A 24,422-nucleotide genomic window follows, 5' to 3' on the forward strand; every position below is an offset into this window, starting at 1 on the left:
ACTTCTCCCTCTGCCTCTCCCTGTCTCTCATGAATAAATAAATAAAAAATTAATTTAAAAAATCTACATCCACAGGTCCTACCTATGATTTTTGCCTCCAAAATATACAAATAGAAGAAAGTTTTAAAATATATTTCACATGTGGTGATGGGCACCGGGTATTATACGCAACTAATGAATTGTTGAACACTACATCAAAAACTAATGATGTATTAATATTATATGTCAGCTAATTGAACATAATAAAAAAAGAAAAATACTAGTTCAAGAAGAAATAAAATATATTTCAAAATTAATGCAATAATTTTGGACTTTGATATCTCCCAGATGATCTAATTAATACTTACCTGGTCTTCCTTGCAGCTGTTGGTCCTTCTACTGTTACCCCTATTTTACTTAGAATAATTAATCTAAAACACAGTTCTCTCTATCATGTGCCCCTAGGTAAATGGTTCCCCAAAGCCAAAGAACAAAGTCCAAACCTCTCAGCAAAGCAAACAAGGCCATTCAGAATGTAGCACTTCCATCTGTCTTTGGTCTTATCTCCAACACTTCCAACTTCCTATCTCATGTTCTAGTAATACCAACATTCCTGAAGTTCTTCCCACATGCCATTATAATCTCTTGCTTCTTTTGCCTCTGCTCTTTGCTCCGCCAGAAAAACCCTTCTTCCTCTGGCTATATCCACTTTCCTCTCACTTATCCACCAAGACACCTCCAGGATCACCTTTTCAGAGACTGGACTTCCACATTAGATCAAGTGCCCTTTTGTGCCCTCAAAGAACTTTTTGTATCTACATACACCTCTAACTCAGCATTTATCATGCAAATACATAAACAGTCTCTATTTTACCCATCGATAGTTGCTGACTTTGAGTTATATCCTGTGGCTTACCCATGTTTGTACCTCTAGGAATAAGAAAAACGTCTACCTGCCATGTAGAAGGTAATGTTTTTAGACCTAACGCACTGAAGAGAATATACAAATAGGAGCAACTGAGAGATGAGGGGGAGGAGAGAAAAGGACAGGAAAATGAAAGAAACTTGCTATGGGCTACACAGACTTTTGTTCCTGATTCACCTGTGAATAAATGCCCTATGAAATATTTTCTTGGAATTAGGATTAAGCCATAAGCCATGTTTTTGGTAATGCTTTCTTTTGTGGGGTTGAAAAGTGTGATACTGTCTTATAATAATAAATACATATGTGGTCTCCATCCCCATTTCTGGCACAGAGCTACTAAAACTACCTTGAAATTTCCTAAGAATGATAAATATGTCTTGATATTCATAATAAGACCACTTCAATCATACCTGAGTTTATGTTAATAAGGCAACTTTTGCAAAGCCCCCAAGGAGGAGGGCTGGTTGCCAGGGGAACCACCCATGTGATTATAGGATTGAAATTTTCAGCCCTACCCTCTTGTCCCCACCACAACCTACAGGGAGGGGAGAGGGCCTGGAAACTAAATTAAATTACCAATGGCCAATGATTTAATCAATTGTGCCCATGTAATGAAGCCTCCATAGAACTACACAAAGATTAGGTTTGGAAACCTTCTACATTGGTGCACACATGGAGGTGCTGGTAGAGTATGGAAGGTCCACACCCATATCCCTTGCTCTATACATCTCTTCCATTTGGCTATTCCTGAGTTAAATCCTTTTATAATAAACTGGTGGTCTAATAAGTAAAATGTTTTTCTGAGTTCTGTGAGCTGTTCTAGCAAAGGCAAGACTCATGAGAAGCTCAAACTATAGCCAGTAGGTCTTAAGTATAGGTGACACTGGACTTATGATTGGCATCTGAAAGTGGGGGTTGGGGGATGGGTGTGTAGGACTGAATGCTTAACCTATGGGATCTCACACTATTCTCCAGGTAGTATCAGAATTAAGTGCTTGGTGGTGTATAAAAAAAATACATGTCAGTAGGGTGCTATCTGTTCTTATTTGTCTCACATGCCTCAGAAGAATCAGCTACCTGATTTCTTGTCATTAAAGATTCTGTTAAGACTTTACAGGAAATCAACTCAATGTAACATTACCAGTACACTTGGTTCCCTAAACTCTCTTCTGGCTACAGCTGAGTTGATGAAATCAGAGGACTCAATCTTTGGACTGTTTTCCTTGATTTATGCCCTGTCAGGCATGATGGGAAAATGGTTGTTTATTTTACTCAGGGCATAGCAGAAGAGGAGGGATTCTTTGGAGTCTATCAGAATCCATATCTCAACTACATTATTTGATAAATTCTGCCTCATATATAGAGGAGGTCATCCTTGGGTGCTGCCAGATCTAATCTGGCAACTGAGTATCTGCCACGTACCCAGAGAGGAAGGAAATATATTCTGAGACAAGCCACTTGTGCACCCAATCTGAGGCTCATGGTCAGGGAGGACCAGACAGGAAGAACTGGTTAGATTTGAATCTACAAGGACACTTAACCAAATGATATGCAATCCAAAAATTTCCAATTTTTCACTGCTGTATAGCCACCCAGGCTCTCTACCCACTTTGGCATTTCCAAGATTCACTGCTTTTAGCATTCTTACTAGGGTGTGGGCTTTCAGTAGAATTTAACTCCCTTTGTACCCTAAGAAAATTCCATATCTCTCCTGAATCCAGAAATTCCTTTGTCTGGTTATTAGTTCTCCAGAGGGGAATGCCCAGGAAGAATTTAGAAATATCCTAAAATATGAATGATAAATTTCTCTATAGTAAAATCTTAACAGAAAAGAAACTGAGAGAGGTAGGAGGACAAAACCTGAATTAAATAGCTTTTTTGTTTCACCAATGACACTTTTATTTTTGTGACTTCATCAACAAATGATTCCATTTTGGCTTCTATGTAACATATTTGGACCAATTTGCTAGATAGTAGCAAATGATTCCTTTCAACATCTTTTGAGTTTATTAGGTTTATAAGATTATTTACAAAAATAAATTCCTAGCTTCTAAATGAAGCTGAACCTGAAAACAAATACAACAGAGTCAAAGAAAGAATGCTACCCAAAGCCTTGGATTGGATTTTTGGGACAATAGAGCAAAAAGACTGATGTGGCTTATGTTAAACCACCACCATCAACAACAAAAACCTTACTGCTTTTAAAAGAAGTTTTAAGTTTTAATTACTACTGTTAAAAATTTTGTTGAAATGATAACTTGAACAATTAACAGTAACTAAAGAAAACCAAATGATACCAATCCCAGGTTGGTAGGTTTTATGTTATGATCCAGACACTAAACAACTGTACATTATATCCTATAATGAGGATATATGGGAAAGACCACATGTATGGCATGACCACGCGGTACAAGTGAATGAAATCAAAGTGGGAGAAATATCCACTATCTGAGTTCTCATTCTAATTATGCTTAAGGTTAGCGTTGTTCATAAGATTAATTTTAAGGATGAAAAACTAACTGCACAGATTGTTGTCATAAGTGCTATTACTAGCATCAAAATGTTCAAAATTGTCTAAACATTATAAACTATCCCAGATATTATTTCTAAAAAATATACGGCACTGTAAGAACCATATTCACCTCTGGGGTTATTCAAGGACCCCCACAAAGACTCCTACCATTCTTTTAGATCCCAATGAATAAACCTGTCCCTTTTTCTGGTCTTACAAAGTATTTTTAATACTTTTCTTTACAGCTTCCCAAATCAAGTATCCAACCCCTTCAGTCTTTGGAATTTTGCTATTGGGCAAACAGACATGATATATCAATACCAATATTTACACTGTGTTACTCTGTGCCAGGCAGTGGGGATATCAAGATGAATATAGAATCTGTCTTCTAAGAGTTCAGTAGAGATATGAAGATAGATATGTAGAAAGATAAATTAGAGCCAAGCTCAAAGGATGTGTTTTGAGCAGGACAAGGGTTCGGTGACTGCTAAAACCCACAGATCCCAGGCTAAGAGATCTTATAATTTGAGCCCCCCAACTTTTTGTTGTAGATTTTAATCCTTCTGCCAAAGACTTTTTACCCAAAAACCAAAATAAGGACAGAAAGGAAATTGTAAAAGATGAAGGAGATCTAAAGGATGCATAAAGAAGCTAGTAGAGAGGAGGAAGAAGTCACTATCAACAGTTTAGAAAGTAAGGGAAGAAAAAGCTAATATAGTATAGCTAGCAGGAGGAAAGGAATTAAAACCAACCAGAATTCACCAGCTCAAAGCCTGACTGAAATGTAAGTGGCAAAGTAGATGGGAAACTAAGGGTAGAAGATGGAAATAAGCCAAAAAGGAATGGTGATACCAGTCTGTGATCTTGTGCCCCAAGAAACACACATAAACACTCATGAGCACTATCTTTACCCTCCCCCTCCAAAAAAAAGAAAGAAAAAGAAAAGAATATCTTTCTCTGAAGGAGTTTACAATTACAGTCTAGTCAAAGAAGATGGTGGTACAGTGAGGGAGGTTCATGTATGCACAGAATTGACAAGTAAGCACAGAAGGAGAAACAAATATCTTTTTCACATTTCTCTCCTGGGTCACACCTCTCTGAGGTCATTCAAATATTTCAAACCCAGGGATAATCTCCAACTTAGAGCGGGCCACACTTATTAGAGCTGAGGAGTCCAATGAAGTGATACATAGCAGTACTTTTCAAACTTCACTGTGCATTTCAATCAACTAGAGATCTTGTTAAAATGAAGATACTAATTCAGTAAATCTGGAGTGGGACCAAAGATTCTGCATTTCTAATAAACTCCTAGTTGGTGCTGCTAAACTACATTTTGCATGATAAGGATATGGAGAACATGGTCTCTCTTGTTACCACATGGAAAATTAATAATGGGGCAGAGAGAATCAGCCAGGTTCTATAAATATTATTAAAAAGAGACAGTATAAAAGTGAGGCCAAGGAAAAGCTGCAATTAATCCACTGCTGGAACAGAATGAATGGGTAACTGACATTTTTAAAGCATCAATCTTGTACTAAGCACCTTCACACATATATTAACTCTCACAAATCCTGGGAAGAATAGGTATCACCTTTTACTGGCATGAAAGTTAATTAACTGTCCTGAAGTCAACAAGTTCACACATGACACAGCCAGGATTCAAAACCACGGTCTCTTTGACTCAAAATCTGTGCTTTTTCCTCCAAAACAAAATACTCACTGAAAAGCCAAACTCAGAATACAATCAAACCTAAGTAGGAATTTTACGGAGAAGCCATGAGAAGCTACAATCTTTCTTTTCTAAACATTAAGTGCTACTTGGAAATTAAAGAAAACATAATTAAGAGATTCCATCCTAAAATTCTAATGTATAGAGTAGCCTTACATAAGTATTAAAGTATAGTAAAGCCCCACACTACATGTGAATATTTCCCAAAGGAGTCTTGTTCTTTGAGGAATAAATTAAAACCAAAATTTCCCAAAGGCTAAGTAAACAACATAATAGATCAGAAAATACATATAGAAAATTTTCAAAGTATCAATGCATTTGAGCTTAATTTTCAAAATGGAATACTGCCCTTTCAGATTTTTAGTCCATGGTACATCAATAAAAACTAAACAAATATCACTTGGCACTCTAAATTCTAATGGTTAAAAAAATTCAAGAATTTGGCTTAAAGAGACAATACATCTCACAATGAGCTCACCAGCATTACCAGCTGGGACCAGTTAACCACATTTACCAAATAAGGCAAGTTTTTTCAATGCCTGAAATCTTTTTACAGTGAGCTCACTTCACTTCTCCCTGGGTTTGTACAGTAATTGTAGAGGTCATCTCTCCAACTTGGAGTCAGTAAATCACCAGGCTCTTGAGGCAAGCGTGGGCTGCATGGTCTCTGGAGAGCATTCAGTTTGGCTTCATATTATTACTGACTGGATACAGAAGAAAAAGACACAAAATCTACTCTAAAAGCAGAAGAGTAAGAAGCTGTCTGTATTAAGCAAAACGTACTGATAAAGTCAGTGAAAGCTGCTTATTATTGTGCATAAAAATGACAGACCTTACCTTATTTCTCTCAATGTATGTGTCCAGTTGCAAACATACTTGTTATCTAGTGCCCAGGCTTTACAGATTCACAAATGTCAATAATTTTGGTTACCAAATGAGTCACCTTATCATACAATCCCAAAACACCAAAATAATTTTTTTCCATTACTAATGACTGCTTTTGTATAGTTGTAAAATGGTGCACACAAACAAAAGAAATTTAAATCGATGATGAGATTTACCACATTCTTGCTTAAAATAACACTGTTGGGAGGAAGGCTGTCCACATATTTAACAGTTCAGTTGTGATTTGAAACCTCAACAAAAGCAAGCAATTGTAAAGTGGTTTTTACCTGGCCATCTCTTAACTATTTAAATATATTCTACTTCAGAGGTATAAAGGATTCATCTTTTTCTAAATTGCTATACGCAAAAAAACCATAGCTCTAAACTGAGAATATATATTTGGCATCAAAGATAAAAGATTCCTAGGCAGATATATATGCTTGAAATAAAAAATCTTGGTGTTTATGACTTTTAGCCACTAATCTGTTCCAAGTCACATCCAATTTTATCTTACAATAAATTCTGTGGTTTTCTAATGTAGGAAGCCAAGTGATCAAACTCACTTTATTAAGTCTGATATCAGAGAAGGTCCACATTTGCATGAAGACCTATAAGACTGCAGAGGTTAAACATGAATTTGTTTCAGGACTTAGACTAGGCATTGCAAAATTTTTTCTGCAAGAGGCCGGAGAGTAATAGTTTATGCTTTGTGGGCCACATGTTTCTGACACAAGTGCTACTCAATTCTGCTCTTGTAGGATAAGAGCCACCATAGAAAACAGAAACAAATGTTATCTTCTAATAAAGCTTTATTTATGGGCACCAAAACCTGATTTCACATAATTTTCATGTCACAAATTATTGTTCTTCTAATTTTTTAAACTATTTAAAAATGTAAAAACCATTCATATTCATAGTTAGAGGGACACACAAAAACAGGTGGCAAGCCAAATTTGGCATACAATTTGCCAAACTTGGCCTTAAAACAGAAATTAAAATCATTTTCAACTCAGAAAAGAAAACAAAGGACACCCTTAAACTCTTCAGGGTGGAAAACTCATCCTGAGTTAGAAGAGAATCGAGTCACCCATGTACCTTAATGAGATATTTGCTCTGCACTGGTACTGGTACATATGAACTGGTAAAAATATCACACAGGATGGTGGGCTCACTCTCTCCTGTGCCATCATTCCTTTGGGAATTTTGTAATAGCTGAATTCACAGATGGGAACATCAGCCTCTCATACCCAAAGAGACGGACAGAAATAAGTTTTAAAGAGGAAAGATATAGTAGACTGGAAAAATATATTGACTTAGAAGACAAACATTACAATGGCAGGAGCTGCTCAAAGCAGAGAATAAAAAAAGGCAGTGGCCTAGGGGCACCTGGGTGGCTCAGTTTGTTATGCATCCAACTCTTGATTTCAGCTCAGGTCATGATCTCAGGGTCATGAGATCCAGCCACACCTCAGGCTCCCGCTCAGCACAAAGTCAGCTTGAGATTCCTTCTCTCTCCCTCTGTTCCTTGCATACTTGAGCACTCAGACACATGCGCTCTCTATCTCAATAAATAAGATCTTAAAAAACACACACACACACACAGAGCAGCCTAAGGAAACTGAAGGGCTAACAAAGAGGCTCATCTTTGAACTACTTGGGGAGTGGGGAGGATTATTCTAGAGATCTGTAGTTCGCTGGAGGGTATTCAGTGGGAGCTTAGGGTCAAAGACCTTTATATGACACAGGCCTGAGGTTCCCCTCCGGCTGGTGTGGTTTTCTGTTTACCACGCCTGTGTGGCTGGCAGGTACACAGAAATGGCTAGATCGACTGATGGTAGAAAAAAATTTCATAATGGATGGAAAAAAAAATTTCATTCAAATGCAAATATTAATGAATTATGGGATGAGAGCTAGTCTCTCAGACTCCAGCCTTTTCACAATGCTCCTAAGTTATCTTAAAATACAAACTAAGACTATGCCCACGTGAGTATCATATCTGCCATATAAGTAAATATTGTGGTTAGGAGTATGTGCCTTAAGAGACAAACTGCCTGGATTCAATCCCTGTGCTTTGTCATTTACCAGCTGCCTATTCCTTAACAAATCACATTACTCTCTGTGGCTCAGGTGTACTCACTGTAAGAAGAAGATGAAAATAATAGTCCCTACCTCATAGAGTTATTGTAAAGATGAAATAAATATATGTAAGCTGCCTAGAATACATCTACATGTATGATTAATATCTATTACATCCTGTTCATCGTTATCATGATTTTTGTTACCCCCCCAAAAAAAACCCCTCCTTAGTGGCAGCACAAAACTCTGTACTATTCTGCCTCAGCTGAATATTTCCGGCCTCATTTCTCACTAATTCGTCTTCACCTTCCATTTACACTTGCATGCTAAGCTATGGCCCAATATTTATTCATATTATGGGTTATGACATTGGTGGGTTATACAACCAGTTTCATGAGTTATAACTAGCACTTCTTTGAATGAAAAGATTAGAGTAGAATACAATTGAAAATAGCAGATTATATCATATGTAGTAACAGAAGTATGTTAGTACATGTATTCATTGAATTATGATGTAAAATGCATTTCTTAATGTAGTTCATGTTGGGCACATGGTGGGGGAGACTAAAAGCAACAGCTCTAATCACACCAAAATATATCAAGTTTCTAAAGCCACATCACAATTTTCTTTTACACCATTATGACCGTTCTCTTTTGTTTGGGATATTTATCACTTGCATTAACTGGGAAGTTTCTGCTAGCCATTACATTGCACTTGCTGATGCCAGAATATCACAAAAGTCTTTGTCAGCCTCTGCTTTGTTAAAAGAATAAACTGTTCCTTCCACTGTGCTTGTAAAAACTATGGGCACATTTCAGATATACCATTAATTCCATTTCATCATAATTATCTGTTTCTCTGTGACTTCTTTTGTTATACTGTTAATTCCATGAAGACAAGCATCATATTTTATTTTTGTGTCCCTAGACTTCACACCGTGTCTGACAAAGCAGATCAATGCTGTCTAGTTGAACGTTTTTGTATCAATAACTTAAGATGGATGATGGGATGCTAATCAACTTTCTAATGACTCAGAGACAGGCAAGGAGGATTAAGTAGTAGGGTAGAACCTGTTATTAGATGATAAAGTATAGATGCCAAAATATCTCATTACTTTGGAATGAAGTAACTGAAACATAGCAAAAGTCTCACCATCAAATCCATAGTCTACTACGCAAGTATGGAATCAAAGTGCTCTACCTTAATTGCTGCTGAGATTTTATTTTGATCTGATTAAACAATGTGACATGAACAACGAAAAGGTAAATAATTTTATAGGTTACTACTGATATATATTTTTTTAATGTGGCAGTAAGCAGACACCCTCTGGGGCTTCAAGTTCAGTTTTCACTGCTAAATTTTAATAAGAACACTTAAAAACTAAAGCTATTTATAGAAAACAAGAGTTTGGTAAGTTGAAACAATGTCCTATTAAGAACTATATTTAGGGGCACCTGGGTGGCACAGCGGTTAAGCGTCTGCCTTCAGCTCAGGGCGTGATCCCGGCGTTATGGGATCGAGCCCCACATCAGGCTCCTCTGCTATGAGCCTGCTTCTTCCTCTCCCACTCCCCCTGCTTGTGTTCCCTCTCTCGCTGGCTGTCTCTATCTCTGTCAAATAAATAAATAAAAATCTTTAAAAAAAAAAAAAATAACTATATTTAACAGGAATGTTCAGCAAATGCAGATGCTTCCTGATACTGACCCTAGCAACTTTGACAATGGGTACTAAGTACATGTTTGTTTGTTTGTTTACTTTTTGATGGACTAGACATGAAAATTTTCTGTATTTCAGATGTAACAAAAGGTTGAATTAATTTATGGGGGAAGTAGTCTGAAGTTCTTCATAATTTTTAAATCTATCAAAGTTTCCTAAATATTAACTCACTGATTTATAAAGTCTTCAGAACGTTTCCAATTACTTCAATGTGTATTACAAAGTTTTAATTCCAATTTGATACACATAAAATATAGGTGTGGGCAATAAAAACAGCCCAATAAAACACCATTAAAATTCAAATGCTGACATAATTCATTTGCAGCAACCCTCAATAACAGATTATAAGGCCCAAAAATTAGTATTCTATAAAAATTATTTGGAAAATCCTTCATCTTTCTTCTTTCCTAGATCACCCAGATAATAAGCTCTGACATTTTTTTGGTGTGTGTCTTCTCAATAAACAAGCAACTTTTAAGGTATAAAATTAAACACAGAAGGGTATTACTCACAGAGGGTAGTCATTTTATCAGGGCTCCCCAGTTAACATCAAATGCTGTGTACTACAAACCCACCTATTCCTGATGCTTAAAATATAATCCTGTTTGTATCTGCAACTTGCTTTGAATTCTAAAATACAAGTGTGAAATAAAATGTTTCGCAATTTTATTGTGTTGTTTTCCACAGAAATCAATATGAAGATTCCTAAATGTTTCAGAATATTTCTAACCATTTAAATCTGAAAAAAAAAAAATCACTGATAGTTTCCCAACCACCTTAAGGACAACTGGAAAGGCAGGGGTCAGGAATGAAGAAGGTGTAAGTAAAAATATCAATGTGTATAGTAAATAGAAACATAAATTCTCATGTAGCAAATTCTTCTGCAATAGGGCAGCCAATAGATGTGGTAAAAGAAAAGAATGTATCTACAGATAAAAACTCCAACTATTGAACCAAGGAAACCACCTTGTTTTCTAGAGAAGATCTAGAGTACAGAGGGGACATTTCCTCAGGGAGATGCTCCAAGTGGAGCTTCTAAACTTCTCACTGTTGTCCTTATCAAAATCGAGATCTAGAAAATTTTCATTAGTTATGTGGAGTTTCTCCTTCTACCAGATTAACTTTAAGTAACTGGATTTGCTACAGAGAAGACTTCATTTCATGGAAACGGCTTAATTCTTACCCAAGAAGGCTGACCTCTGAAGAATGAAAAAAGTTCTATTGAATAACAAGGTTTCACTCTCTAGAACTCTGTGTCAATTTTAACAATGACATTAGGGAGGCTCTACCACATTTCATCATATACTATTTATGTAGGGTGCTTGTAAATTGCATTAAAATTTAATAAGCTATATATATGATCTAAAAATTAGCATAAGGGGGGACACCTGGGTGGCTCAGTTGGTTAAGCATCTGGCTCTTTTTTAAAAAAAAATATTTTTTAAATTTATTTAACACAGAGAAAGAGAGAGAGAGAGTGAGCATAAGCATGGGGAGCGGGAGAGGGAGAAGCAGGCTCTCTGCTGAGCAGGGAGCCCGACACGGGGCTCGATCCCAGGACGTCAGGACCATGACTGGAGCCGAAGGCAGACACCCAATCGACTGAGTCAACCAGGTGCCCCAAGCATCTGACTTGATTTCAGCTCAGGTCATGGTCTCAGGGTCTTGAGATCAAGCCCCACATCGGGCTCCACATTCTGTGGGGGGTCAGTCCACTTGATATTCTTTCCCTCTCCCTTCTTCTCCTGCCCCCTCTATGCTCCCCTGAGTTCTCTCTCAAATAAATAAATAAATCTTTAAATAATTAGGATAAGGATCTTTTGTAAAAATACAATTTTGGGGAATGCTTAAACTGTTTCCTAAGTATCAGTCTTTAGGCATCAACATAAGGATAATCAGGAGGAAGAAAAGTGATAATCTTATCTTCAATTTATTATAATTAAATTATCACAAGAGTTTATTCTCCTGTCTAAGCACACAATAGCCACTTAACAAAGTTATAATAATCTATGTATGTATGTAAACACACATATACATTTAACATACAGTCATGTAATAAATATATATTGATTGAGTAAAGCAGAATGCCTTTAGGTTACGTCCCTATCCAGAATTCTAACTATGGGAGGTTCAGCTTCTCTAATGGACCAGAAAGCTCTGAAATGTAAAAAAACATGATACCTCAGCAATCTTTGAAACATGTACAGACACTGAATGATTCGGCACCAACTGTCAAGTAGAGAGACTACTGACTCACCTGTCCCCAGGGGTGGCAATGGGGTCAATTAGAGCTAATACTTACCTCACAAGATGTTGTAAGGATGATGAAAACACACTATAAACTACAAAAAATAATGCATTTACTTTCCTATGATAAAGGCAGGTATAGTATGTTGCCCAAATTACTGAATTAGATAGCAGGAGGCTTGCACTTGAGTCCCCAGCTAAAGTACATGTCCGTCTGGTTTGTTGGCAATGCTGCTTTTTCTTTTTTTTTAAATATTTTATTTATTTATTTGACAGAGAGACAGCCAGCGAGAGAGGGAACACAAGCAGGGGGAGTGGGAGAGGAAGAAGCAGGCTCCCAGCAGAGAAGCCTGATCTGGGACTCGATCCCAAAACGCCGGGATCACGCCCTGAGCCGAAGGCAGAGGCTTAACGACTGCGCTACCCAGGCTCCCCTGTTGGCAATGCTTCTTGATCTTCCTGGGTGTCATGTTAGTTCTGTGGAAAATGATACTTCCTAACTTCCTACTTTGTAAGTAATAGTGCTTCACAAATTTTACAGTGTTCTTAAATATAAGTAATGTCCAGGTAAGGCCCTCTTGCTTGGTAACCCTGTGAACAGCACTTAATAGTCAATGAATCAACACTGATTTGTCTCTGCCTGTAAAACAAAATAAGGTAAACTAAACTACATGAACAATGACCTTATTTTTACTGATACACTTTGATTAACAGAAAGTATATAACATGAATGCTAATTATTAACTACAAGAGCAATTAAGATTTTAGCGCTTACTATGTATAAGAAATTATGGGGAAATTTAAGTGAAATGTCAAATTATGCTATCAAGTCAATCCTATGAAGATGGTTCTATTATTGCCTCCATTTTCTCCAGATGGCGAAAGGTAAAAAAGGTAATTAATCTATCCAAGTTCACAGTTCCTATGAGTATTATGTATCAGGTTTTGATCTCAAGGTTGTACAACTCTATAGAACTTGCTGGTAAATTATAAGACATTATCCTCCTCTCCGGGGCGCCTGAGTGGCACAGCAGTTAAGCATCTGCCTTTGGCTCAGGGCATGATCCCGGCGTTCTGGGATCGAGCCCCACATCAGGCTCCTCTGCTATGAGCCTGCTTCTTCCTCTCCCACTCCCCCTGCTTGTGTTCCCTCTCCACTGGCTGTCTCTATCTCTGTCAAATAAATAAATAAAATCTTTAAAAAAAAAAAAAAAGACATTATCCTCCTCTCCAAATGAGCTAATCAGCCAATTTTCCTTCTTTAATAATAAAGGAATTAATTAATATTTCTTGAGCATCAAACATGTAGTGGTGCTACTAAAGAACCATATAGGTTTTATCTCATTTCTGTTTAAAAAATGAATGTACTCTTTACTAGCTACATGACCTCAGCCCATTTGCTTAACTTCTCTGCATCTCAGCTTATTCACCTATAAAATGTGTTTAACAATTTTCCTATCTAATATGTTGGATGTGAGGATTAAATGAGTTTCAAGTAAAGTAGTACTTGGATACTTATTATGAAGGGTAATTATTATTGTTGTTTAAAAAAAGATGACCAAATAACAAAAATCAACAATTCTCAAACCCCATATAATAGGTTCTAATGACAGAAAGTACAATAAAGAGAATTACAAGTAGTTTCAAAACAACTATCAAATGGTTTATAATTTGCCCTGAAAATTCAGCCCCAGAGAATACCTGTCCAGGAAACAGACTCAGCTCAGCAGCCATCAGCAGCACATGAAAAATCAATCTTGACCATCCTCTGTAGAATTTGTTGACAACTGGCGGAAAAGTAAGGTGATCTACTAAATCCATACTCTGACGCTATAAACCACAATTTTTTAGATTGTTCCCATTATGAGTCCAATGTATTACCCATTAAATTAGATTAATAACTCCATCAAGTGGCAAAAACTTTTTAATTTGGAATAAGTAAAATATCTGTAATCCTTTAGATTCTCTAAGTCATTTGTATATTTGAGACAACAAATTAGATCAAAGTCATTTTTCACATGATAGAAATCTAAGACCATACCAAATTAATTATAGCAATTCTCCATAGACTTAGATACTGTATGCTAAAATAATTATATGTGCAAGACATGTTTAAAAATAATAAATGCTCAGAGACAGAACAAACCCTACTATTGAGAAAATAAAGGGACAAGAATCATTGGGTTCCATTACAGTCTTCAACATAAAACCAACATAAAGAAAATCAAGTCCTATTGTGAAATGACTACTATTATATTTTTTATTGTTCATAGAATAATATTCATATGATTTCTATTAAGGTCTACTTAAAAATGAAAGCCAGTCTTGAAAAACATTTTCCATAGAAATGAAAATGTCTTTTATGGGCAATATTTCTCAAGTCTCTTACCTCTGCTGAAGTAAGTTAGTATTAAGTGTCTACTGTGTGCTGAGGAAAATTAAAAAGCAAACGAAATACGAAATACATTAACTAGGCTTGATTCAAAGTGGGCAAGTTTGAAACCTAACAAACAAAGTGCGCATACTTGAAACATTTTTGTAATTAAGATACATTTCACACTGAATCATGTTTGCTAAAGGTAAGGAAAATAAAATTTTCGCAAAAGAGTATTCTGAAGAACAGCAGTGTAAGAGTCAAAATACTGTTGGTCTGAGGAATTTTTAATCCTCACTATGCCAATAACTAGCTGCTCAGTCTGTTTAAATGAGGAAAATGAGGGGCGCCTGGGTGGTGCAGCGGTTAAGCGTGTGCCTTCGGCTCAGGGCATGATGCCGGCGTTATGGGATCCAGCCCCACGTCAGGCTCCTCCGCTGTGAGCCTGCTTCTTCCTCTCCCACTCCCCCTGCTTGTGTTCCCTCTCTCGCTGGCTGTCTCTATCTCTGTCAAATAAATAAATAAAATCTTTAAAAAAAATAAAAAATAAATAAAAAAAATAAAAACAGACCTTAAAAAAAAATGAGGAAAATGAGTCCTTGGTCTCCTGAAAGTCAGTTCCATCTCTTAAAATATGTAACAGACTGGTGTGTATGTATGTTTACACTATTTTTTCCTAATGTATTTGTCTTTGAGTAGGAAGTCAGATACGGAGTACTTCTTATATTTAGAGTATGCCAGTTTATGTAATAACAGATGTAGATAGGACTTAAAAAGGATTCTGGGGTCAAGGAGGAGATTTTGAATGTAATCAAATATAGTTGTCAATTTATACAAAAGCATGCAAACAAGTTACAACCCATTTTGCTCTATTATAATGCTGCTTTGGATATATTTCTATTGTGAAAATTTTAGTTTGCACTAATCATTCTGGATACCTATTCTCTCATTTTTAGAACTGAAATCAGTAGTGTAACAGATACAAATTAAAGAAACCAAACATTTAATTCTATACTCCGACACATATGTAATATGTCAGGCCTGCAAACAATTCCGTTCTGCATCTACCAGCACACTAAGAACCTCTACGTAAATACACTTTTGCAACTGTTTATAGATAATTTTAGCTATTCAAAAAATAGGAACCACCTCCTCTATCCTTCATTTCAGCAACCCCCATCATTAATCTTTTCAAATGGTTCGTTGGTGCGTGTTCTCCCCAACTGTAACTCACACAGTGAAGTATCACGTGTCTCAAAGTCCACAAAACAAACTACAAAGGAAATGTTTGTGGTCTAGAGACTTTGTCCACTTCAGTTAAATAGGATCACCTGGTTGTGAGGAGGGGGCTACTTTGACTCAGCATTTTCTATTTGGCCCACTGACTGCAGTGGAAGAGTCTACACTTAACCAACATTCTCGCTTTCCAGCTAGCTCATTAGCCTGAATACGCTTGCTCGAAACCTCTACTGTATAGACTGTAAAAAGCAGCAGAGTGTCATTTGGAGAATTAATTCTATTTACCAAGAAAATACATAAGTTAAAACAAGGAATAAAGCAATAGAAAAAAATAAACACCTTCAAATATTTTAATTTCTACCACGAAATTTCTGCAATACCAAAATAAACCTGACCTATACATATATTTCAGAAGAAAATGCCTGGTTTTTATTCACTTTACTCAACAAGGATTACTTAGCAGCTTAAAAACATTTTAGTACTAAAAGCATCATGCAGATAAAGTACACAGAATCACCACAACCAAAAGGCCAAGTGCAACAATATTTAGATTCAAGATTTCATTTGAACGCATTTAACAGCAAGTTTAAAATACCTCCCCCAATGACAAGGCAAAGACATAGTATACTGTGTGTTCTCTCAGCTGATATGCGCAGCAACTGAGATATTTAAAAAAATAAAATAATAATAATAAAATAAAAAATAAAATAAAATGGGTGTAATTATTCATGTTATTTTAACTATAGCTAACTTAAACCCTTAAACAAGAATAATCAATACACAAGTAAAATCTACTATTTTAGATGGACCATAACACTTGGGATATTCTGTAGTGAAGAATTTTTCACAGAGCTCTCTAATTTTTTTTATTAAAGTTTTTTTATTTATTTGAGACAGAGAAAGAGAGAGAGAGAGTGAGCAGGGGGAGGGGCAGAGGGAAAGACAATACTGAAGCCAACTCCCCAGTGAGCCCAGAGCCCCCACCCCAGGACCCTGATATCATAACCTGAGCCAAAACTAAGAGTTGGACACTTAACCAACTGAGCCACCCAGGTGCCCCACAAAGCTCCTTAATTTATAAAAATATCATTGAAGTAAGACATTGTAAATTGGGGCTCTAAAGTAAAATTGCTTAATTTCAGACACATAGTCAGACTTCCTAGTTCTGTGATCTGTTGAGGTCACCTCATTATTTTCCTCATTGTGAAAGCAGGTATATCAACTATACTCACTTCACGGGTTGCTTGTGAGAACTTAATTAAGTCACAAATGTGATAGCTCAGTGAAAAGCCCTACAATTATAGATGTAAATAAAGAGTAGCTACTACTATTCTTGAAACAAAACAAAACAAAACTCTTCCTCGCTCTTAGCACACTGAACATTATTTTCATCCTTCTTCTGCTCTTCCTTCTCAACCTCCTTTTCTCTCCTATTTTTCTCTCCCCAAACATCAAATGTTAAGTTCTCATATTATATAGAACCCAGGTCCTCTTCTCATTCTATTCTTTCCCAGAAAGAATCTAATCTTACCCCATGATTTTAATTACTACCTAGAAGACAATAATTCCCAAATGTGTATTTCTAATTCAGATCTGAATATACAAGTGCCAACTCAACATCTCTACTTGGGTATCTTGGAGGAACCTCAAATTCATTATGTCTAAAAGCCAAACTCACCATTTTTGCACCCAAACATAAATGGTGCCTATCTCAGTAAAGTCACTCCAAAAATCACCCAATTATGCAACCCAGAACCCTGAACGTATTCCCTGAAATGTCCTGTTCCTCACTTCCCAGTAACCCATTTCCTACCTTTCCCATTTTACCTCTGAAATACATCCCTTTGTCTCCACAGCCACTATCACCTTTTGAGTCTAAAGTCACTATCCAATAGCCCCAAACTGGTTTTCTCAAAGCAGTCCTACTCCACCTATCCCTGCATGACGTGTCACATTTAAAGTGCAAATATAAAATAAATAAATAAATAAAACAAAAACAAAACAAAATAAAATAAAATGCAAATATCACTCTTCTAGCTACAACTTTTCTTTGGCTCATCAGTGCCCTCAGAATAAGGAGCAAAATACCACAGACCATTAATAAAGCTGTGCACACGTCCTCTGTCTTCATTGTCCTCTATGTTCCTAACAACCTGTACCATTTTCTTCTAAAATGTTAGTCTCTACCCTCCTTTAAGGCCTTTATTCATACCCACTCTTTCACTCTTTGGGAATATGAAAGGTTTTTCCCTTCCTGCCCCTGAGCCCCCATTTCTAGCTATTTCTTTATCATTTAGTTTGCTGCTTAATCAATACTTCCTCCAGAAGGCATTTCCTGGTTCTCTGGACAAGGTCAGTTTTATTAATTACACTCTCACAAAGCACTCTTTACTCTTGTATCACAATCCTCAGTGCATTTAAATTACTCTGGTGTCTGCTTTCCACAAAAGATAATAAGGGACACAACAGCAGCAGCCAAGCCTGTCTTGTTTACAGTTGTCTCCCTTAATCTTATCAAACACCATGCTTGCCACAAGTGGGCTGACTTTGATAAATGTTTGCTGAATTAACATAAAAATGGTTCTGGTTTAGTCCGTAACTTGATAATAGCTTATAATTTGTAGAGAAATGCACATAAAACTAATTCAAGAAAGACTGCACTAGCTTTTTAAAGTAAATAAGCAAAAAAACTACTTGATTCTATAAGAAAGATAATCAATTCTGGAAGGGGAACAAATAATATAAGGAAAGGCCTTATATGGAAGGCTTCTTTCTGGGGCCAGGATATGAATGAAGCCATGGAAAGCTAACGGGACTTCAACAAGCAAAGGGTAAAAAATACTCCAGGAAGAGGGAAATCTGGGCAAAGCCGTAGACCTAGTCAGGGTATAAACAGAGACTGGTGAACAGACAATGTGCCTGAGGAGGAAGGTATATATTAAATACAGCTATATACTATATGCTATATACTAAAAGATAGCACATGGGCACACTGTGGAAAACTGGAGAGCTTTCATTATCAGAATTAAACTGTCTCAAGGAGAACCACTGAAAATTTCATCACTGAAGAATGATGAAAGCAGCAAAATTAAGATGAATTGTGGAGACCAACTAGTAAGCTACTTCAATGTTTCAGATGGAAGGAAAGGAGGAAAGGAGGAAAAATAATTCTGCAGTAGAATAAACAACACTGCTTGAGCGGGGAAGGGGAAGGTCACTGACTAAATGGAAAACCAAAACAGGGAAAAGATGGAAGAAGGATGAGAGATGATGATTTCTGTTTTGGAAACCCTAAATTTTATATCCTTATATAATGCTGAGCAGGTAAAAGTACAGACCCAAGAAAGAAGATGCAAGTAAATTTCAAAAGTTAGTAAGCTCAGGGAAATTTTAATTGGTCCATAATCAATTAAGCATTAATGCAAAGTCTTAAGAAACATGTCAAAAGTTTTTTTTACAAACACATTTTTTTAAAGACCTATTTATTTGAAAGAGAGAGCATGAGTAGGAGGGGCAGAGGGAGAAAGAGAGAGATACCCAAACAGACTCCATGCTGAGCATGGAGCCCAACACAGGGCCTGATCTCAGGACCCTGAAATCATGACCTGAGCTGAAACCAAGAGTGGGACACTTAACCAACTGTGACACCCAGGTGCCCTTCACAAACATATTTTTATTAATAATGAAAACATACAAAAAAATAACAAAAGCTCTTTATAATTACTGCCTGAGTTTTCAATATGCCCTATACCTAATTTTTTTTATATAGTTAGGAAAAAAGCTCCTTAATTTTACCTTAATTTCACTCTCTTTAAAACAGTTAATTACCTACAAGTGTTGGGATGGAAGGAACTAACTTATGCTGACTTTCTCTATTCATAGAAGAATATCCTTTATGTTTAAAAGAATTCAGTCTTTGTAATAAGCTCTGTGGGAAAGTTAAAAATCATGTACAGAATTTTTTAAAAGGTCATTCTAATTTCAAAAATGTTAACATCTGAAAGTATGTCATCTTTAATTATCAGGAGGATATCTGAAGAATAATAAAATATAACACTTACTTTTGCTGCACCTATCTGTTCTTTGCGAAATTTCTCAAGTGGAGCAATTAATACATCATTAGCATTTTGAATCTGAAATTAAAAATGCAAATACATTAACTTCTGTATAATTTCATGCAAATATTAAAAAAAAACAGCTCCTTTATTCAACTTATTTAAATAAACAGCTTTTGTTCTCTTGATGGCTTCTATAAATGGAATACTTTGCATGTTGTATAGTATTTTCTACTTTATAAGGTTGTTTTCACAAATTATTTCACTTAATTCCAACAATAATGTGAATAATGGAAAACAAGTACCCATGTTGAGATCCTAGTCTGAATATTTGATTTCATGTTCTAAAATGTAACTAAGAACACAGATATTAAATTTACAAATACCTTTAATTACACTGGTTTAATGCAGTCAGTTTAAGCATCATTTTAAAATTGAACCATAAAAAGCTCTTCTATTCGACACTAGAATGTTATTCTACAGCTGCAAAACAAAATAAGGCTCATTTTTTTCTATTTAATTAGACTTCTTACACTTGGGATTTGTCTGAATGTTCATATATTTCCAACAGAACTACAATAGTACCTGATTTCATTTCAAGGAACAGTATTTTAGCCCCGAACTCCAAATTGGGATTTACTAACACTTTAAAACAGATAAATATTTTAATTTGGAACCGTGAGAATATTGTGAAGAAGTAGTTTTCAGTGTGGGAGCCAGGGACTGAATGCAAGAGACAGACATTTCTAAGAAAAACAGTATGCTAGGAGGAAATCTTCAACTGAAAAAACCTTCAGAAAGCATTAAATTTAACACAGAATCATAAATGTTCTCAACACAAACTAAAATGGTAATTATGTGACAGGATGGAGGTGTTAACTACTGCCCTGATGGTAATCATTTTGCAGTATATACACATATCAAGTCAACTTGCATACCTTAAAATTACACAATATTGTATGTCCATGATACCTCAATAAAGCTAAAGGGATAGTTACAGTTAACAAATTAGCAAATGCTAAGATAAAGAGAAAACCCTAATTTAAAATTATATAGTTCTATTTTAAAATAGGTTAAAGAGTACATAGGAGTTCTTATATCCTTCTTAAAACTTTACAATAAGTTTAAAATTATATCAAAATTCTAAAATTTCAATGAAAGTGTTTTACTTTCACTGGACTAATTATTCTCTGGTTAAGTTTTATTTCTCAAATTCAATATCTAAGTGCACAAAAATAGTATACACAAAAATAAAAACGGTGTTAGTGCCTTCCATGATTATCATTCTCCAATTTGAAAAAATGTAATATGACAGATATTGAAAAGAGGACTTAAACTCCTTGTATAAAGATGTATAAAGTAGATCAATACTCAAAATCCTTGCAAGACATCAACAACAGACTGTAGATACCTATGACATCCATCACCTAATTCCCATTTGTGAGCTCAAACAGGCATCCCTCCAGATACTCTGCACAGCCATCGTTCTAGAGACAGATGATTGGAAAGCAGCAAAGCTCACTTTTAATTCTCACGCTCTAAATCTTCTTTGCCCTCATGAAACTCCAAATACATAAGCACACACACATCTGCCTTTAAACATTGTTTACATAAGGTGAAAGATGGTGTCATGACTACTTATGTGTAATTTGGCAAAATGGTAACAAAAAAGGCTAACATTTACTGAATGTCTATGTTATGCTGGAAACAAGCATGATCTAATATATTTAAAGTTAGTGTAACTTAAACAGGGAGGTATTTATTGCTCAAGTGAAAACTCCAAAAATAAGGACGCTGAATAAGATGGTATGCAATAGGAAGAAAAAAGGTGATGGAGGAGTAAGGGAACTTTTTTCAGCTGGTCCCCTGAATTGAGCTGGATATCTACTAGATCATCCTGAGCACCCACAAAATCAGCCTGAAACATAGGCAGATACATCTGGATCTCTATAAACGAACATCTCGGGCGCTGAGAATTGAGGTATGAAGCGGGGAGCCATGAATCTGCTCAAAGATATCGGAAGATAAACGGAACAGGGAGGAAGCCACCGCGCTTGGGTACCAGGAAGCAGTAGCGTCCTGCACTGGAGAGCGGGCCAGCCTCAGTGACTGGTAGCCTCCGAAAAAGTGGACTGAGACTGGGAGTTCAGGAGAGCACAGCGCAACCAGACTGAAAACCTGAACTCTGTAGTGCACGCACGACTAGACTGAAAACCGGAGCTCCGGAGCATGGGAGCCACACTGAAACAGTGAGCTTGGGAGCATGAGCCAGAACCGGGCACAGCTGGCGGTGTTAGAAGCACAGAGGACAGAGATGTGCAGGTCCTGGGAGCAGGGACTGGGAGAGTAGCTGTGGGGCACACAACCCGGGTCGCTGAAGGCTCTTTAGCAGCACCAACAGAAACAGAGTTAAAGTGGCCAGGAGAGCTCAGTGGAGAACAGGCTGCAATCTCTGCGTTCAGAGAAAGAGGGTAGGATATGGCCACTACTACTCTGATTCTCAGAAGAGTCACAGAAAACCACCAGGGAAAGGCGCCAGAGAACCAAAAGCTTGGAAATATCAGTTCACAGTGTGCCCATCCCCACCCCCTTCACAGGGAATGGGGAAACTCTACTCAAAAACGGTTGCCTGAGTATCAGCACGGCAGGCCCCTCCCCCAGAAGGCAGGCTGAAAAAACAAGAAGCCAACATCCCTAAGGTCCCTATAAAACAAGTGCACGTTACTTGGGTTCTGATCAATAATCTGGGCTCTATACATCCACACAACCACTTCTAATCAGAATGACAAGGAGAAGGAAGCCCCAACAAAAGAAAGAAACAGAGACTGTGGTCTCTGCCAGAGAAGTAATGGATACGGATATAACCAAATTGTCAGAAATGGAGTTCAGAGTAACAATGGTCAAGATGATGTGTAGGCTTGAAAAAAATATTAATGAAAATATTAACGAGAATATAGAATCTCTAAGAATGGAAATGAGAGCAAATCTGGCAGAAATTAAAAATGCTATGAATCAAATGCAATCTAAACTGGATGCTCTGACAGCCAAGATAAATAAGGCAGAAGAACGAATTAGTGAATTGGAGGATGGAATGATAGAGAAGAAGGAAAAAATGGGAACTTGGCTCCAAAAAAAATCAAAACTCAAGAACGTAGATTACCGGAGATTACTGACTCAATGAAACATTCCAATGTCAGAATCATTGGCATCCCTGTGGGGGTAGTGAAAGAGGTCTAGAAGAGATATTTGAACAAATTGTAGCGGAGAACTTCCCTAATCTGGCAAAGGAGACAAGCATTCGTACCCAAGAGGCAGAGAGGACCCCTCCCAAGATCAAAGAGAGCAGACCTACACCACATCACATATAGTGTAATTCGCAAATATTAGATCCAAGGATACAATTTGAAAGTGGCCAGGGGAAAGACAATCCTCACCTACAGAGGGAGGAATATCAGAATAACGTCAGACCTGTGTACAGAGACCTGGCAATCCAGAAAGAGCTGCCAAGATATGTTCAGAGCACTGAGTGAGAACAACATGCAGCCAAAGGATCCTTAATCCAGCAAGGCTGTCATTCACAATTGATGGAGAAACAAGGATCTTCCAAAACCAGCAGAAACTGAAAGAATATGTGACCACCAAGCCAGCCCTACAAGAAATATTAAGGGGGGGTTCCATAAAAGTAAAAAGACCCCAAGAGTGATATAGAACAGAAATTTAAGTCTATATAAAAACAAAGACTTCACAGGCAACATGACATCATCAAAATCATATCTCTCAATAACCACTCTCAATGTGAATGGCCTAAATGCTCCCATTAAATGCCATAAGGTTGCAGATTGGATACAAAGACATGACCCATCAATATGCTGTCTACAAGAGACTCATTTTGAAACTAAACATACATCCAGACTGAAAGTGAAGGGATGGAGAACCATTTTTCATGCCAACAGACCTCAAAAGAAAGCTGGGGTGGCATTTCTCATATCAGACACATTAGATTTTAAGCAAAAGACTGTACTTAGAGATACAGAAGGACACTATATTATTCTTAAAGGATGTATCCAACAAGTGGATACGACAATTATAAATATCTATGTCCCCAACAGGGGAGCAGCTAGATACACAAGCCAATTCTTAACCAGAATAAAGAGACATATAGATAATAATACGTTAATAGTAGGGACCTCAACACTCGGCTCTCAGCAAAAGACAAGTCATCTAAGCAGAAAATCAACAAAGAAACTAGAGCTTTGAATGACATACTGGACCGGATGGACCTCATAGATATATATAGAACACTACACCCCAGAACAACAGAATATTCATTCTTTTCAAATGCACATGGAACTTTCTCCAGATAGACCATATACTGGGTCACAAAATAGGTCTCAACTGATACCAAAAGACTGAGATTATTCCCTGCATAGTCTCAGACCACAGTGCTTTGAAACTGGAACTCAATCACAAGGAAAAATTTGGAAGAAACTCAAACACTTGGAAACTAAGAACCATCCTGCTCAAGAATGACTGGGTAAACTAGGAAATTAAAAATCAGTTTACAATTTCTGGAGACCAATGAGAATGAAAACACAGAAGTCCAAAACTTGTGGGACACTGCAAAGGCAGTCCTAAGGGGAAAATACCTAGCCATCCAAGCCTCACTCAAAAGAATAGAACAATC

General features: G+C 36.8%; 1 protein-coding gene across 4 annotated transcripts in view; it reads right to left on the bottom strand.

Annotated features, from left to right (window-relative positions):
• ARHGAP42 (Rho GTPase activating protein 42) overlaps positions 1–24,422 on the bottom strand; it is a 270,455-nt gene that overhangs the window by 112,209 nt on the left and 133,824 nt on the right. For 3 of the 4 annotated variants that reach the window (XM_034666127.1, XM_034666126.1, XM_034666125.1), the window contains exon 4: positions 19,745–19,816. In XM_034666127.1, the coding sequence (XP_034522018.1) occupies positions 19,745–19,816 (72 nt within the window). Of the gene's footprint in view, positions 1–13,771; positions 13,858–19,744; positions 19,817–24,422 lie in introns of all 4 variants that reach the window. The other variant, XM_034666128.1, reaches the window with a different exon arrangement.

The sequence above is a fragment of the Ailuropoda melanoleuca genome, chromosome 8, assembly GCF_002007445.2.
Source record: "Ailuropoda melanoleuca isolate Jingjing chromosome 8, ASM200744v2, whole genome shotgun sequence".
Classification (NCBI taxonomy): domain Eukaryota; kingdom Metazoa; phylum Chordata; class Mammalia; order Carnivora; family Ursidae; genus Ailuropoda; species Ailuropoda melanoleuca.